The sequence below is a fragment of the Octodon degus genome, unplaced genomic scaffold (genome assembly GCF_000260255.1).
Source record: "Octodon degus isolate 3935 unplaced genomic scaffold, OctDeg1.0 scaffold00220, whole genome shotgun sequence".
In the NCBI taxonomy this organism is placed as follows: domain Eukaryota; kingdom Metazoa; phylum Chordata; class Mammalia; order Rodentia; family Octodontidae; genus Octodon; species Octodon degus.
The window spans coordinates 1,520,308-1,539,236 of NW_004524796.1; the positions used below are offsets into that span (position 1 = coordinate 1,520,308).

An 18,929-nucleotide genomic window follows, 5' to 3' on the forward strand; every position below is an offset into this window, starting at 1 on the left:
TGCAGGGATGAAAACACGTATTTGAGGCTTCCTCCCTCCGTTTCACAGCTCTTGTCTACCAGCCGCTGGCAGAAGTCACCACTTCTTCAGCGAAGGAATGCTGCTTTCCAAAATCCTTTGGCAGAATCTCCCAGAGATTTGTTTTTCTGTAGCTTCCTAATTTTAGAAACAGTCTTCAAAGAAAGAAAAAAATACATAAACCCCTGACAAATTGATGTGAGAAGAAACTAACTCTGACTTAATTTTGAATCTGCTTCATGGGAAGTTTATCATCTGCAAGCAGTAAAACTGGAGAAGGTAATATTTTTGGGGGTTAGAAACAGTAAACAAAAATGTGTACACCCTAAAATCAGATTATTCTTTTTTTCCAGTCAGAAAGCGTCGTGTGATACAAATTCAAGATTTTATTAAAAGCATTTGTAAGCTAAGTGAACATTACAGCTCAGCAGTGAAGGAAGACTTTTTAATAAGGCAAAATAATGAGTTGTGTGAATAAACAAAAGAATGAAAAGTGTTAACTGTGACATTTAAGTGGTTACATGATTTTAATTATTCTTTTGATAATAAGCAGGCTTGTGGTGTCTATTCAAAGCATTGAAACCTGTGCCTACCATGGAATTTGCAGTTGAATTAGAGCTCTGCTTTGTGCCCTTGGCAATTTCCAGGAAACAAATGGAAATGGTTTTAACACCATATAAAAATCTACCACCTACCAAAAGAATTTAAAAGGTAAGCTGGTAAGAGCTAGACAGGGAGAGTGGAAAGAAATGTTTTTTAAAAGCCACACAAGCACTATATTTATTTGCGAGAAGGAGCAAGAGAGGTCAGAAGAGTTAGCTGAAGAGTCCAGAAGCCCTGCGCCTGCCAGCCCCTCATTTGTTTTTGGCTGCCAGAGGTTTTCGGCTGATCTTTTTCGATTTGTCATTATTCTTCTTTGGGGGTTCTGGATTTGCTTGCATGTGTCTGCCGTAGAGGCTGAAAAGAGAAAGAGGAAATCATGAGATCTCTTTTCCCACCCCAAATTTCTACTGGTAGAACTGCAAGCAATATGTCAACCTCAAGAAACAGTCGATAACCTGAAGAACACCTTTCAAAGATCACTTGTTTTACTATACTTAAGAATTTAAAGGGCTGGAGGCACAGCTCATTGGTAGAGCATTTACTTAGCATGTGTGAGGTCTTGGATTTCATACCCAGCATCACATAATTACATGAAATTGTCTCGCACACACATGCACACATATGTACATGTCCCACAGTGGACAAACCCTCCTAGAACTTGCCACCCATGGGGCTAGGTGTGAAAGCACAGAGGAAGTCCTCTGGACTCTGAGAATAGGTAATGTCTAGGAAACCCTCCCAGACCAATGTTCCAAAGGCCATGTTGAAAGTCAAGGCAAGCAAGACAAAGAGTGGTTTGGGCAGGAGAGACAGTGTCTGTTTTGTGACAAGTGAGCATCATGCCTAGCCTGGCAGCCCAGGGGCTGGCTAATGTGACAAAGAGCAATGGGGTCCAAGTCCGGGCTGGCTGTTCATGTGTGATTGATGCTGTAGGAACGGCGACGACACATCAATGCCATATTAATAAGTACCGCTGATTAAATGTTGACAAAGTGCCTTACAATCACAGTGGACGGCATTCACTGCAGAGAGGAGCTGGCTCCACAGCTGAGGGGATTTAACTGAGCACCAGATAGTAATTAATCCATAATTTATGAGTAATTCTGATTAAACTAAATTAAAAGCCACCCTAAAATAAATACAGCTTAACCTTAACTCCCCTTATTGATATAACTGTATCTCCCACAGAGCCGATGCGTGTCTTGGCTCTCAATTTTTCCACAACCACCTGCAGCTGGCTTGCACTGCGGGGACGCTGGCACAGAGACTGTTTACTGTTCACATCGGCTCTAAGGTTTACTCAAAGACCCCATCCATTCTTGACATTGGTTTCTGTGGCCACACAAAGCGTGGTGCACTGCAGCATGCACTGGTGCTCTTGATGCCAATGCCATTGTGACAGCTGAAGGGAAGACAGCAATGTGGGGGCTGACTGTGCTTGCATGGTGAGGGAAGGACACACCCTGGGTGCTCACAGGTCAGGCCATGTGCTCTTCCCTGGAGGCTCCCAAGCACCTCCTTAGGAGTGGTATCAGCAGAGTCCCCCAGCAGCGGTGAAGAAGAGCACACACTGTCATGGAGTCAGGAACACAGAGCTTAGAGGTGGCAGAAAATGGACTGAGGAGCCAGAGGAAGAGTCCCCAGCCGGGTGCTGCTCTGCAGCTACAGCCACAGCGGGTCATTTTCTCTGTGTCAACTAGGCACCATCTGTGCTGGAAGGGACAGGAGAGTCCACACATGGGCTTCCCAGCTGTGTAGGAATCAGCTGTTTGGGAATCTGGCATCCAAGAAAACGCATCCATGCCCTTACTCGGGGTCCTCTCCACCACGTTTAGAAAATGTTCCCAGAGGCTGTGAAGATCAGGCCAAGGACACCTTAGGGGCCTGGGAGCCAGGAACCACAGCTTTAGGCAGACAAGAAAGCAAGTCTCAAGTTGGCTCTGTTGCCATCTCTGTTTCCCAGAGCTGTCCCTTTCTAATCCTCAAAACCTATGAGCATGTGACCTTACACAGCAAAATGCACTGGGGTGTTGAAGTCGGCACCAGGAGCTTAAGAAGTGAAGACCTCCTGTAAGGCTTCTTCCTCTGGCGTGACAGAGAAGAGGAAGAAAAGGAAAGAAAACCTTTATTGTTTGGTCCAGGAGGGCTTCAGAAGAGACTGCAAGCACCCTTGGGGAGGAGGCAAGGAGACAAAGAATTTACAGAGCGGAGTTGGGGGTGGAGCTTGTAAGGGCCATGGGGTGCCATAACGGGCACTGATTGGGGAAGGCGTAGTGCCCACAGAAAACAAAAGAGAAAGCTGAGGTTGGGGTGGGGGAAGAAAAAGGCAAAAGTCAGTCTAGGAGTGGCTGTCCTGGGCTTAGGATCCCCACGCCCTGCTGGCTCACAGCCGGGAGGACCCAGCAGACTTGGGCTCGGGCGCAGACTCATCACATTGTGCATTACCTGGCTGAACCCAACCTGACAGTTTTTCCTTCCCAACATCTCTCTAGTTAAGCCAAAGAGGTAGAAAAACCTCTGAGTTTGGAGACATCTGCTATCTCAATGCACCCTGAAACATACTCTTCTCTTGAGGATCCTCTGATCATGTCCTCCTAAGATACAGCTTTGCTGAAGGCCATGAGCTCCAAGCTCTAGGCTCACGGCCTTCATGCTACAGGGTGGCATTCCCTGGACCTGCCTATGCCCAGGTCACCTCGCACAAAGTGAAGGTCTGATTCCATCTGTGATTTCACCGGATACCTATGATCTCAGTAGCTCCAGTCACAGCCCACTTAAAAGCATCATATCTTTCCTCTCTTTTCCCACCTCTTATTCCAGGAAACAAAAAGAAATAGATATCAAACTTCAAGCACTGTAAAATCCTTCACAAATGACTCCACAGTCCACACACCTGGACATCTGGGTGCTAGGAAAGGGGGTACAAGGCCGGGGGAGGCAGAAGCTGTGGCTGCTAAGGCCTGATCTGTGTTACATCCTGGAGGAGCGAGGAGTCAAGCTTGGCAGGATGCATGGCTGGCCTTGGTGGGGGATCCAGTCACTGCAGAAGTGGGTGCAGAGGCTAGGTGGCCTGAGGGATCAGGATGTTCTACTGCTTCACTTCCTGTCCTTTATACTCAGACTCCACCATGTGTGTCTGGATTTCCTCGGGCCATCCAGCAAGTCACACGAAGGGCCAGGCCTGAGACTGCAATTGCGGATATTTAAATCAAAATGTTGACACTTGTAGTTGCTGGCTCTGGTGAGGATGTCCTTTTCTTAGCAAGGTGGTCCAGTAAGCCTGGCACCATGGCAAATCCATTAGAAATGGACTCCACAAGCTTTTGAAAAGAATGGCTGATCACTCAAGAGTGATTAAATAAAGGCAATTATGTGATTACCTTATTTCTTTAGGACTTTTCCCTCTGAATAGAACATGGTATTTTCTATCAATGTTAAATCCCCATGTACCTTGGGAAGAAAGGTTTTAATCCTCTTTGAAGACAGCAACTAAGGCCAACTGAGCTAAATGCATTGCCCCACTTCTTTGGTGAGTCATCAGCAGGGCTGGAGGACACAGGGTCTGCTGTGACATCCTTTAACTCCTCCAGCTGTGTTGGCAGATGAGAGGTGGCCTTTTCCTGGACAGCCACTCCCATGTGGGGACAGGGCTAGCACAGTCAGCACCCAGATGTGGCTCAGGGTCCAAAGCCTTGAATTCCATTCTAGGCTCCACCAGTAGTCAGCCATGGGTCTCAGTGTGGTGAGTGTGGCAGGCAGATCAGTTGCTTCCTGAGGGGGCCAATATCCTAACCCCCAGGACCTGTGGACTTAGCATTTTAGATGGACCAGGTGACCCTGCTGTGGGGGGGGGACTAAATTAAGGACCATGAGCTGGGAAGATAATCCTGGGTCTTAGGGTGAACCAAATGTCATCAGAAAACATTCTTACCCAGCACTCTGGAACACTGAGGGAGGACTGAAAGTTCAGGTTCACCCTGGGCAACTTATGCCTTCTCTTAAAATAAAGTTAAAAAATAAAACATTGTCTCAGTTACCCTTCTCTTGTTGCTGGGACAAAATACTCAATATCCAAAATTAAGGAAGGAAAGGTTTATTTGGCTCACAGTTAGTGGAAGTTTCAGAATGTACTCTGCTGGCTCCAAGGCAGAGTGGTACAAGGCACCAGTGCAGCGATCAATGGCAGCTGCAAAGAGCAAGACAGCAAAGGGAGCAGCAGCAGCTCCAGCAGCTAGCGGGCCCCTCTCTCCACCTCACATAGTAATGCAGAGTATCTGCCCAGGGCACTCACACCCATAATCCCAGCATTCATCTAGAATCAATCACAGACTCCAGAAGCTGCCCCATGACTGCATGAGGCTTTGAGAGGACAACTAGACACAAACCATAATAAACACACACACACACACACACACACACACACACACACACACACACGGCTGCGAATGCAGTTTAGAGGGAAGACCCTGCTTTTAATCCCCAGCAACTGAAAACATAAATAAATAAAAGGCTCTTGTAAGAAAGAGGAAGGCTGGTGGCTGGTAGATGGAGGAAGGGCCCAGTGGTGAGGCCAACACCAAAGCCAGGCAGGGAAGGACAGACTCGCACATTCTTGCCTCAAGTCTCTGGACAGACGCAATGCTACACTGACCCTGATTTTAGACCTCTACTGTGTAGAACCATAAGCAGCACATTCTTTGTTTGCAGCTGCTAAGGATGACAATTAGCTGGAGCAGAGAGAGGGAACTGCCGGGCTGAGTGCGGAGCAGCAAGAGGGCCTGGCGGGGCCACGCCTGGTGAGGACTCTGCTTCCTTTCATCAGGAATAAAAGTTGGCTCCTAGGGCAACACATCACTGAGAGGACAAGTTAGAGAACCAAGTTTGTGGAACTGCAAGGTATTCTCTAAAGACAGAGCCGTGTACTCTTCCCACCCGGCAAGAAAAACGGACCTCTCTGTGACAGAACAGTCCCTGTCAAAGTAAGGGCTGATGACCCATGTTTTGACTGTATCTGGATTTATTTTTATGGAGGTGACTGAGTGACAACATGGAGAGGGAGTTAGTTACCCTGGGTGGGTGGTCCCACCTGGCCAGCAAGGCTTCTGAGTTGTTAAAGCTTCCAGGAACACAGGAAATAGCACGCTCAGTACAGCTCGTCTTCCTGACCATGCAACAGTCTCTCCTCCTGGGTGTGCTTTTCCTCTTAGGGCTCTGGTGAATCCAGCTTCTCTTGCTTGGCCTGTTCTTCCCATCCCTGCACTGGGCAAACCTCAATGGCCCTCAGCCCTGCTGCCCCATCTCCTCCCTGCCAGCTGTCCCCTCTGTGCTCTCTGCCCTCTGTGGCTGCTGTCTCATCTCGCAGGAGCTCATGACACCCTGTTCCTGGGGCTTCCTGGAGAACAGTCCAGTCTTGGTCTCATTTCTTCATTCTGTGCTCTGTTCAGTCCTGATGCCACATGTGCTGGGAATGCCACCCACTTTTACAGTCTGATGTCCTCATCTGCTAAATGGAGGTGAACACTGCCAGCTACTTTGGAGTGCATGGGGAAGGATTAAATTGGAGATGCTTGTGTCCATGTGACACACACTGGATGTTACAGGATGGCAGGGACTACATCTGATCTCACAGGAGCCTCTGTGACTCAACTCACCTGGCCAGGTTCTATTACTTCACATGTGCTATTGCCTGGAACCCACAAGCACTGCCACCTGGTGATGTCAGCTTGAGAGTTGACTGAGGGACCTTGGTTCAAGGGCATCTGTAAATCTGCAGCTACCAGTGGGTGAAGTGCTGAGCCCAAAAAGTAAAGGGGACTTTTGCACGGAGCCGGAGACAATCTTTTCCCCCTTGAAATCTGAGGTTTCTAGAGGATAACTGGGAGATGATTAAAGAGGAGGAAAAACCAACAGAGTGCTTTAAAGTGACAGGAAAGGATGCATTGCTCCCAGGAGTCTAATGAAGAGGTTTGTGTTACCAAAGATGATTTCAAAGTCGAAGTGACTGTAGATGCTGTTGGCCAGGGGAGATGAGGAGTCAGCCCAGCTCAGGCTCACAGGGGCTCTCGTTCCAGCTGTGACGTCCAAGGGCAAATGTGGCACTGGGCCCTGCCTACGCTACTGACTGAAGAACCCCTGGGAAGGACCATCACCAGAGGAAACATCATGAAATGATTTTGAATTGCACAGGTCACCAGTGGACCGCTTTAGAGGGTGGTGTTAAAGCAGACTGCAGATGGGGCCACTTGAAGCTCCACGCACCTGACCACCATCATCAGTTACATCAAAAATTGCACAGCAGAAGAAAATCCCAGCCCACCATAATCCGAGCTGATTTAGCAACAGATATATTTATTAAGCACTGTGATGTGTATGTTTTTCAGTTATTGATATGTGAGTTTTATTTCTCGTGGACACATTCTGTTCTGGAGAACTCCAAGAATTTTCTTGTTTCTGCTGGATGCAGGCTGAGGCACTATCACCTCCTCTTTCTGCTGTGGCAATAAAGACCATGAAGGGCTACCCGCCTCCTTGATAATTTCCTCTTCTGGACACAGGGCACTGTCCTTGCTCTTTCTATCTCTTTGGAGACCTCTTCTGGTTGTGTGTCCCTGCTTTTATCTCCGTATCCTCTTCCCCAGAAAGATTGTCTAATTTTACAGTGCCAGTGATTACTTCTGAGCAGCAGTTCCCCAAGTTACCATCCCCTTCAGTTCACTGGAGACTCAGGCACAAAAATCAGCAAAGCGGGTGGAACTTCCCTCTGCCGGCTTCCCCCACGTCTACAAACCATTGGACCAAATGTTGACATCATTTTGACTTCTGCCTCTTTTTCTGCTATCCATGTCAGTCAAATCTGATAGAAGTTCCCTCTGAGGTAGCAATTCTTAGGTGGGGACCATAGACCGATCTGAAACTCCAGGCAAAGCTGAGTGTGTACATTTCAGCCTAAAGGGCTGTGACTTTCATCAGTTTTTCAACAGATTCATAACTCAGTGGGAGTGTATACATTCTTCTTTTCCACCTTCTATCATGTGGCCATTAGCTTATGACAATAGTTCCCTGGTTGGTCCCCTTGACACTGGTACTTTGTCTCATCCAGTGCTTCCTGTACCTGACTGTTAGGAAAGTCTCTGTGTGTGCATAGGGAACAGGACCCAGAGTCCCTAGGTTGACTGTACCCGGAACACAGCAGCTGTGCCACATGTGACCTGGGGCCAGCTTCCCCGGCTTCATCTTTCCTGTGCACTAACAGCACTAGTGAAACACAACTGGTTCTGAGGCAGGCAGCACAGAGCACAAGAAAGAAGAATCCAGTGTGAGTTCTGCCACCAAGGAGGTGAATAACTTCAAGTTTTCTGTCTTTCCAAAAACTCTGGTATCTCAGCTGGAAATGGAAAGATCAGCACACTCCTGACCTTGCTGGCCAGCAGACTGGCATGAGTTACTTAAGGTGGCTTGAAAGAAATAAAAAAGGGCCAACTTGATCAAAAGCCTGGGATTCACATTTCCAGCCAGTGAATCTTCCTTCAGGTCCATTTTTCGTTTTGTTTTGTTTTTGTGTTTGCTTTTTTGTTTGGCTGGTCTACATTATTATTGGCTTGAATGCCTGGCTGGGTCCTTTCTGCAACTCAGATCCCATTCATATTTTGAGGACTTGAGATGTTTATTGTTTCTTCCATCCCCTTTCCCTATTCTGCTTTTACTAAGGATCACGGGATTTGTCAGGTACTCCCTACTAAGTGCTTGATGATACATAAATTGAGGCTTATATGCATGGTTCCTACCTTAGTAGTAACAAACATCTACACTGTGACTACACAAGTATTCACTGCCCAGACATCCAGTGAGGTAGGGCCTGTTAAAATCTTTCTTTTTCATATGAAAAAAGTAGTGCATTACAACTTCAGTCTGGGGTCAAATCCAGGCAACTGTTTCCAAGTTCAAACTTGACTGAGTTGCCTTGTCAGCCATCTTTCTTTTGATGTTTCCATTTTGCTTTCTTAATAAGACACCCTGCGCTTGAGAGTGGAGAGTGTAGGCTTGACTTCTTTTGTGTTCCATACACTCAAGGCACTGTTAGGAACACATTGTGTGTGATGTAAATATTGTGTTTCAGGATGCCAGGTGTATGAGAGGTACAATATGCTGCTCTGAAGTCATTTGTTCATGTCATATGCCTCCCTACTGTTGTTTTCGGGAGTTTCCATGGAAAGTCCTTCTACAGACCAAGAAAAGAACCAATTTTAAAATCTAAGTAGATGGATAGCAGAAATAATAGAGAGAGATAATACTGCTTTTCATCTGTAACTTATGGTTGGATGCTAAATTTAAAATCCCTGCAAATAAACCTGTGGACAAAGTGTGAAGCTTAGATTATTAATAAGTATTTGCAATATCTTTGTCCTATCCAGCAGCAACCAGGAGCTGATGACAGCTTAGCACAGGAATTGCTGAGTCCTAAAGAAGAAAAATTTAGTTATCCTGGTCCTATGAGGAGCCTCATTAATTTAAAAGGCAACAATTTTTTTTTTTTTTTTAAACCAGTGCTCCAAGAGACAGCTCCATGCCATTCACTAGCAGTGGCGCGGGCCCGTCACGGTCTTTTCTATCATAATCCTCACCATTGTCTGTTCTCAATGTACAGTATGTAAAGAAAGTATAAACAGACACGTGCAAGTGCTATATGTACAAAGTGCCAAAAGGAATGGGGAGCTGGCTGAGCGCAGTATCAGGCTGCATAAGAATATAAAATATACGGCTGTTCCAAAAACATGTTACACACTCCAGACTTGCTTGCTGCCCCGCAAGAGGAGAAATGAGAATTCTGGCAGAGCACAGCCAACAGTATCATGCACAAAAGATGCTCATTAAACTTCATCATCCTGTCAACTCTAATGATGCTTTTACTTAATAAAAATTCCCTGAGCAGTTGCAAGGATATTAGGCAAGGTCTTCGGTTATGTATCAGAGGTCCAAGCTGTCACTAGCACGCATGCAGTTCAGGAGGTATGTTCCCCAGGGAAAGAGCAAATCCAGCTTGCACAGAATGCATGCAGAGAAAAATCAATAACTGCAACTTGCTTCCCTGCTTAAGCATTTAAGAAAATAGGTAATCCTTTTAAATTAAACCGCAAAGTGCTAAATGTTGCAATTTCCAGAATCAACTTAAAGGCAAAAGAAACTAAGTCCAAGGGCGCCCTAAGTTTCTCAAGCTACCTGCCTGGTAGACTGCGGAGCTGGAATGAATAATTCTTTATGGAAGAATTATTTTAGAAAATGGCATTTGTACCGATTGAAAGGAGACACTTGGTTGTATACATCTATATGTTTGTGATACACACACAAATACACAAGCCTACTTACAAATATGAAGGAAAAAGCAAGGAATTATTTATTTATGGGCAGTTTGCCCTGCTAAAGCTATTCTTAAAACTGACTATTATTTTTTGTTGTTATTGTTGTTTTTTGAGGAACCAGGGATTGAACTCAGGCCCTTGTGCTTGCCAGGGAAGTGCTTATTCCACTGAGCCATCTCCCTGGGCCCCTGACTATTATGAAAATCTACTAACTAGTAAGTCAAATTACAAAATAATTCTCTAATCTCTTAGCATGCATAGCTGGATGCTACCCTGTGTCTTCAAAGATTATTATAATATCTTATCCATATCATACAACCCACTTTAAGTTTCACGTCGTGTCAACACAGAATTAGCTAAAGAGATCATTACAGTCGGGGCAGGGTGCAGAGAGTGAGGCCCACCTGAAAATGAGAATATAAAAGAAATTAAGACTGTCCTCTGTGTGCCAAACCATGTAAGTAGCAAATGGGTCAAAGCTGAAACACAACATGTTACCAAGAATAAACAGTGTAATTCCCAGGCAAGCAGGCACGGCTATAACCAGCCTAAGGCAGTGTGGACAGAGAAATCAGTGACAAAGGGTGGTGGGGACCAGCAGGCTACGATTCTTGTGCATGTGCTGTCAGGGTGATATTGTTACAGGGGTGGCACTACTGTCCTACAGTGGTGGCCCCAAGACTGACTGCATGGTCCATTCTCTGGCCAGCTTCCCTTCCTTTCTTCCCCCACCCACTGGCCTCTCTGCCCCCATCCCAAGTCTCCTTCCACTACTGATGTGGGTCCCCATTCCTCACTCTGCAGTTTTTAAGGTCTCCCTAAAATAGGCTCTGGCACCAACCCCTCTTTCCAGGGGGAGGAATGGAGATACCAATACCTCCAACACTGTGGATAAGAATGTAGCCTTTGGACTCGAGTTGAGAGCTACCACCCCTAAATTTGTGTCACAGGGCTCATGGTTCAGCTTCAAGCCTCTGGGGGGCACCTGCCTCCAGCCATTGCACCTGTTCACATACAAGCACACCATCCAGGTGAGCCAGACAGCAATGGACTTGAGACTTTAGCTCCAACAGCCGGAGAAAGTCCTTTCCTTCTCTTTTAATTAGGAATGATAGGAACCGAGATGTGCTAGTTCTCATCTTGGCCAAGTGTGATAAGAATCTATCCAGGATAGAAATCAGCATAGATAAAGGACTGAAAGATGGAGATCTTGAATCTAGTGACACTGTGTGGGCCCTTCTATCATGACATGTTTGGAGTCTGCTGTATGGCTGGATTGTTTTTCTAGAACCACCAAATTATGGCCTGCCCCTTAGGCTTTGTGTTCCCCACATCTGAAGGGAATGCTGAGTGCTACCTATTTTCAAATGTAAATTTTCCCACACAATCTTCCATGTCCGCATCTCTGACCATATTACTCTTCTTGCTATTCTGTGTCCCAATTGTTAAGTTTATTAGGTTATTTTGTTTCCTTCCTCTCCTAACAGAAGATTAGTGCCTAGAGACTAGGATCTTGTCTGTCTTCTTCAGTGCCTTCTGTCTCCAGCATGCGATGAACATGCCACTGATGCTGACTGACAGAATGAAAGTGTGTATGCTTGCATTTACTAAGATGCACTGAAGGCATCAACTGTGTGCATGACCCCCAACGGATCACTGGTGACTCTGGTAGCAGCACAATGTGAAAATTATTTTTGCTTTTCTAGACCCAGTGCTTGGCACAAAACAGTCACCCGGTACACATGAACTTAATGAGAATCTCTGCTAAGCAGCATTTCTTGATGTCTTTGATCCCAATCCCACTGTCTACTACGAGTCATTTACTGAGTATGTACCACGCAGGGCAGGGTGAAGGGTTAGGGGACGTCATCGTCTGTCACAAATTCCTGGCTCCTATATCAGCTTTTATTCTTCTTTCTTTTCCTTGAGTGGTTGAGACAAGGTCTCACTCTGTAGTTTAGCATGGCCTTGAATGCACAGTCACCCTTCCTGCCTCAGCCTCTGGAGCACGAGGCTTACAGATGTGTGCAACGAGGCCCATCCCTGCATCACTTTCTGACTCAGTTTCCTCAGTGCACTGCAGGGTTTTCCAGGCTAAAGAGCACAGAGATATGAGGTAAAATGACCACCAATCTACATAGGGGGAACCCAGCCTTTGTCTTCTAGGGAGATTCTCTCAGTCCTGGGATCAGGGGCTTCCACTAGATTCCTTTATGTTACAATGGGCTTTTAGTCCTACCCATTTATCTCAGTTACTCTTCTCTCATTGCTGGGACAAAATACCTGACACCTAAATGAAGGAAGGAAGGGTTGATTTAGCTCACAGTTAGTGGAGGTTTCAGTCCATACTCAGCTGGCTCCAAGGCAGAGTGCCACATGGCAGAGGGCAGCAGTTCATGGTGGTGGAAAATAGCAAAGGGCAAAGGCAAAAGGGAGGGGCAGCAGCAGCAGTGGCAGAGGCAAGCCCCTCTCTTTCCTTACACTGCCTTCAGGCTGTCTGCCCCAGGGTGGGCGCAGCACTCACACCCACAATCCAAGCAGTACTCAGACCCGTAGTCCCAGCCTTGGATCATGCATTAACCACAAACTCTACAACTTCACCCCAAGGACTGCATGAGGCTTTGGGGAAACAACTGCACACAAACCATAACACTACTGTTAGTAAAAAGGAGCTGAAGATAGTCTTCATGAAAGAAAACTCCTTGATAAAAATTATAAAAGTGGTGATTTTATTTTCCCTTTGCTCTGCCACACACAGTAAAAATGAGAACACTTTTCTCCTTACAGAAGACTCTTCTGTACAGCCATACAAGGTTCCTTGGTGAGCAGCTCAGCAGAGGCTCTGACCTTGGACATCACTGAGCATGCCTTCGCACGAGCAACTCACGTAGCACTCGCCACACACTCAGGTTCACACAGGATGCTTCCACAGCACTTTCTATATGTGACCTAATCTAGGCCTTAAGCTGTGTCCACAAAGGAAACTGTGAGGGTCCACATCTGTCTGATGGCTGGGGATGTAAATGATACTACACTGACAGATCAGCTGTGACATAAGCAGGAATATTAATACCAAAAAGAAACCTTTCCTTCCTCTCTTTCTTAGGCTTTTAAGGTAAGGACAAATGACAAAAGAATCTTACTAATACCATCATTACTATGTCTCTTTGTGACTGGTGGCACAGACTCTGCTCATGAGTGTCCTTCCTTTCCAGTGACTTGACACACAGCTGAGGCGACAGAAGACCAGATATCTTGTTAAACAGAAGCACAAGGCTATCGGTATCAGAGTCCAGGGCCAAGAATACTGGGACGCAGAAGGTTCTGGAAGTCAGCTATTAACTGGATGCTCTGTGTTTCTTCAAAGAGAAAAGGAAGTCTTTGATATACAAGGGGGCAGAAACTATCGCGCAAGTGTGATGATGTCACACACCCTGTCACTCTGGGGCAGACACCACACAACAACAGGGAGCTCCAACAATGGCACTGCACCCAGCACGCGCTGCAGAAGCACTGGAGGCATGGGCTTTGGTGGATCTGAGTTTGGCATCTAGGAGGAACATACACACTCTACCTCTGAGACCTGCAGAGCTCTGCTGTCACATGCGCTGACTTAGCTCTGAACCAAGTTATGATAAATGAAACCTCACAGGGCTCACATCTCTAAGGTTCCTCCTCCGCTCTGGTTAGGATAGGGCACAGTTATTTCTGCTTCCCTTCACCATCAAAGGATTTCTGATAAGGTGCATTACATTTTACATATGGAGTAAAGCTAAAAACAAAGCACCCAGAACAGGCTAGGGAATCAAAACCAGAAAACTCCCAGCTGTTTACTATTCACATGGTACTGTATGCACATGACTTGCCCTGGATTAAAAAGCAGTGATTGGCACCTGGTACCTTTTTCCGTTTTCCAGGTAAAGCCAAATTCTGTAAGTAGTGCTCTTTTTGAGGGGGAATACCATCTCTGAGACAGGGCAGATAAAAATCAACCTGTGCTGTTCCTCCACTTGGCATCCCTTTCAAATACTGGCCAGAGACACAAAGGACAGGAACCCAGCTTCTGGTGGGTATGAGATGTGTTGGTGTACAGAAAGGTGTTGTCTGGGACAAGTCACCACATATCACGGAAGTGTCAGACAAGATATCTGTGGCAGCTCAACAGTAAATGCATCTTTGGATTCAACATTTCTTTTCATTACTATATTTTGAGTCTTACAGAAAAATTAGTTTTCTAAAAAAAATTTGAGACAGATTCCTGCTATGTCTCTGAGTGGCCCAGGTTGGGCTCAAATTTGCCCAACCTGATCTTCCAGCATCAGCCTCCCAAGCTGTAGGAATTAATGGCATGTGCCATCACATGCAACTTTTCATTTTTTAAAATCAGAGTTTTACGATTCTTAGAGAAACTTTGGATCTGCAAGTACAAAAAGGTTAAATAGAAAGATAATATAGATTAGATTTGCTGCTTTATAAGATCTCTGAAGGGATTCTAGGCACCAACAAGGAGGCTGTGTGGGGCCCTGGGGTACTCCAGGAGAGTATGACATTTTGGGCAGAAGCACGTTGTGTCAGTTGCCCCCAGTAGGCAAAACTGTGGTTGTAGGTGGGAGGAAAGAGCTTATACTTGTCACAACAGCCCTTTGCATCCAAGAATCTCTAGTGTTCTGTCGAAGAATCTCACCCACAAAACACCCCTGGAAGGTGTTAGAACATTCTAAATGCAGATGACGAAAGTGAGGTAGAAGTAGAAGTGTGAGGTGGGGATGCCAGAGGGACAGGGTAGCTGGGAAGTGCCCCCTTGGCCAGGCACGATGACACCGTGGATGCAAGGGAAAGGCAGTAGTGACTCAAAGATCAACAAACCATGTTGTTCTGGAACCAATGACAGACTTAGAACCTAGTGTACTCAGGGAGAGGGAGAATGAGTATGTGAGGGAATGAACAGGAATCTTACTGTAAGCTTAGTTCCTATGTGCAAATCAATACAAGGCAAAATATTAGAAATTATTCTGAAACATGTGCAATTCTTGGCAGCTGGGTAATCTTGGACACATTACCTAGCCTCTCTGAGAGTTCTTTCTCATGTGTAAAACAGGACTGATAGTAACAGTATACATTTCCTAGGGTGCCTGAAAGGAAGAAATAACAGAGTGCTTATCGATTACCAAACAGGTGCTCAATAACCCTAGTCACTGCACACTGCGCTCAGAACCAAGGTTGTCCATTCCATACTTGGGTGAAGCCACAGAATTGCAAAACGCCTTATGGCTGCCTGCCCAAAGTTTTACGCAAAGCAGTTCTTTTCAAAGAGTTTTTTTTTTTTTTTTTTTTACAAAAATGGCTTATTATGTATGCTTGAGGAAAATAGCAAATGGCAGAGAATGTAAGGAGAGTCCTTGGTATGAAACTAACCGACCAGGTTAGTCACTTTCTGAGCCTGGTCGTCACTGAGTTATAACACACAGCCCTGGTAGTCATGGAAAAGACAGAGCCTTCCAGAAGGGCTGAGCTGTGCTCTGTCCATGGTCCTGAACTTCAGCTCTCCATGACTAACTGGAAAAATGAGTAAGAGCGTAGAGCGCAGCTCAGCCTGACGCACACCCCAGCTCCCCCATGCCCAGGCTAAGCTGTTCTCAGATCTATTCAGATGGGAACCACATTACGTAAGAGTCAATAATCTTTATGGTAACTCTGCATTGAAAGCGTCATTTGTTGTAATGAACACTGATCATAAGTTAAGCCCCTAGCTACTCTCTCTGTTATTTTTCATTATACTGTTCCTTGCTCTGTTATATTTCAGGAGTACTGAGGGAATTCATCCAACTATGTTCGCTAGTCAGCTCTTCGTTACTCAGATTAGCTTCTGCTAAGATGCAATGGAGCAATTTGCAAACACACTGATTCTTAAGGAAATGCATCAGACACTGGTTATATGTTCTCTTCGCTGATGCCAGCAGGCAACCCTCCCCCTTCTCCTACCCCCTGATTATTTGTCCCCTTAATTTGCTATTTTCTTCTCTACTTATCTTCCACTCCATTCACAGTATGGTTCTCTAGACCCAAATCTGAGAGCACATTAACAATGTGTTTTGGGAAACTTTTTTCCTGCAGTAATAACTCTTTGTTCACTCAACACCCAGAATAGTGTTTCTAAAATCATCATCGCCTCTCCTACAGCTCTCCCTCACAAACACCACATTGCTTACATTATAACTCCACCAACCCCCGTCCCTTAGCTGCTGCTTTAATGGACAGTAACTCCAAAAGGCACACCAGCGAGGAAAAGCTGGAGCGATTCCATTTTTTTTAAAAGCCAAAATGAAAAATTCCTTTTGCGTGTTGTATCTTAAGCATGAGAGCAGAATTTCCATATGCCTGTTCTTCGTGCTCTGGGAGCTTCTCATCAGGAAGGAGGCTGTGAGTCTCCAGGGAGATCACGTCACCACCACAATTTAGCAGTCACTGACCAGCACAAAGGCATGGGGGGCTCATGGACTTAGGCTGAGCACTGGTCTGGTGGCAGAAGCATCGTGGGCTCTGCTGATCTAACTGGGAAGGGGCTTCAGCAATCCCCACTGGAACTGGGTGTTCAAAGCAGGTCCTTTACACTAGACTATTAGCTCTGATCGTGTTTGCCATAGCACCAGGGAACAATTTAAGGATAAGAAATCAGTATATATATAGGCATCACAGATCTAGACTCATCACTCTGGGTGCTATTTTTTGGGTAAAGTTTGCTAGAAATGCTCCTTTTCAGGGAAATCTAGCTCAATGGGGAGATGTTTTCAGGCAAGCATGCCCCTGTAATGCCAATTCTCTGACTATGCTTTCTCCTGATACAGATAAGAGAAGAGCTGAAAAGAAACTTGTATTAAAATGTCTGCAGCTAGGGCTGGGGAGATAGCTTGGTGGTCTAAGTGCCTGCCTGACAAGCACAAGGACCTGGGTTCAATCCCTGTTACCACATGCTGTGCTGGCTCTGGCTGTGCTGGCTACTGAAAATGGGTATAGTGGTGCATAACTATAATCCTAGCATTGGGGAGGCTGAAACAGGAGGATCACTGTGAGTCTGAGCTCTGTAGCGAGACCCTATACCAAATAAATAAATAAAAGACTTTTTAAAAATGTCTACAGCTCTTTATTTTTTAAAACATTTTATTTATTCATTTATTTTGTATTTAGTACAGGGTATACAGGGTGTACAGGATTTCACTGCGTAGATTAGACTCGTAGTGATCCTCCTGTTCATAGCCTCCCATGTGCTAGGATTACAGGCGCATGCCACCATGCCTGGTCTCAATCTCTGTCTCAGCGCACCATGGGGGAAGGGCCAGGACAGCAGGCCTGGGGATTGAACTCTTGGCCCCTGAGTCTGAGCAGATGCTTTAGTCTACTGAGCTATTTGGTCAGCCCAACATCTACAGCTCTTTAAAAGCAACTTAATTTTTTTTTTCCAGACATGACACAGCGCTTGTGGTGGGGGCAGAAGATGGTTGCTGGATGTGAAGATCATATGCACAGTAAGAATACAGAAGCAATCTCACCCAGGCCGGATTCCACGGGAGCTTGGGGCTATGGGCAAAATTACTGGGCTGGACTGTGGGATACTTGCAGTGAGTGCAGGCATGGAACCGAAGCCAGAAAAAAGCAGCGAGTTCACTGTAAGGGTAAAGAGGGCAGTTCTGAGGATGTTATGATGAACTCTGCCCCTAACTTACAAACAGATATATAAAAGGTAAACAAAGTGTCCCTGTATTTAAGAGACGTGCTCATACTGAATAGTTAAAACCATCTCAATTTAGAATCAGGCATAATCTACAGTACTGATGAATTAGTATTTTGATGAAAAGGATATCCAATGAGCATAATGTTCACCATACTTTTTGAACATAAAACAATTATGGAATACTAGGAAATAAAAATAAATGGAAAGACATAAATGGAAGGATATTTAAGTAAATAATACCACTTGGGATGATTTCAAGTTATTTCAAAATGTCCTGTGCATTCTGCTAACGCACACATGCCTGCTTGGTGGCATGTGACAATGCACACTATGTGTGTGCCTCACCGTCCTGTCAGCGTGGTTCCAGTTCCAAGTCTTCACTAGGCAAAGTTGACAGTGATGCTCTCCACTTGCCACCTCCCTCCATTACAGCAGCAAGAGTAAATGCTGTGACTAAGCGCAAGCCAGCCTAGGCACGCACTATGTTTCCTGTGTGCTCCCCTGGTAGCTAAGGCTGTGCCTCGTCTCAGAAGTGTTTGTATTAAAATAGGAACTGGGGATCTAGCCCAGTAGTACAGTGTCTGTCTAGCACGTGCAAGGGGCTGGCTTGGATCCTCAGCACAGCAAGGAAATAAAACAAGAAGAACAGAAAACAACACAACCCAGGCGGCAGCCTTCATTAGTGTCCTCGTTTCCACCAGTGTCTATTTTGCTGGAAGGAACTGTCCTATGTAGTTTCTGGGACATGGCAGGTTAGCCCTTGACCCAAAGGCACAGCAAAGTGACTCTGCAAGACTGAGCTCAGGCCTGTGGACGTGTATGCCTTTGTCCACGTACAGAATACAGACATTCTTAGCATCACAGAATGTTAACATGAATTATATCTTCTTTCATTTTAACTTATAAATTTCACTTAAAAAGAAACTGATTACAACCCCTTAAGAATACACAAGATGAGCAAGTGCCGGGACTGGGGCTTGATCCCCAGTAGCATATGCGGACTTGGCCCTGCCCCCACTTGTGCTGAGCTGGTGACAGAGTCCAGACGTGGTGGTGCATACCTGCAATCCCAGTGCTGGGGAGGCTGAAAACAGGAGGATCATTATGAGTCTGAGCTGTGTAGTGTGACCCTGTACCAAGTAGAGAAAGAGAGAAAGAGACAGAGAGAGAGACAGAGAGACAGAGAGAGAGAGAGAGAGAGAGAGAGAGAGAGAGAGAGAGAG

General features: G+C 45.7%; 1 protein-coding gene across 1 annotated transcript in view; it reads right to left on the reverse strand.

Moving 5' to 3' along the window:
* Positions 1-348: 348 nt before the first annotated feature.
* Positions 349-18,929, reverse strand: part of Rsu1 (Ras suppressor protein 1) — a 202,856-nt gene continuing 184,275 nt past the window's right edge. Inside the window, exon 9 of the mRNA XM_004645188.3 lies at positions 349-975. Coding sequence (XP_004645245.1) covers positions 873-975 — 103 coding nt within the window. The 3' untranslated portion in view covers positions 349-872. The remainder of the gene's footprint in view (positions 976-18,929) is intronic.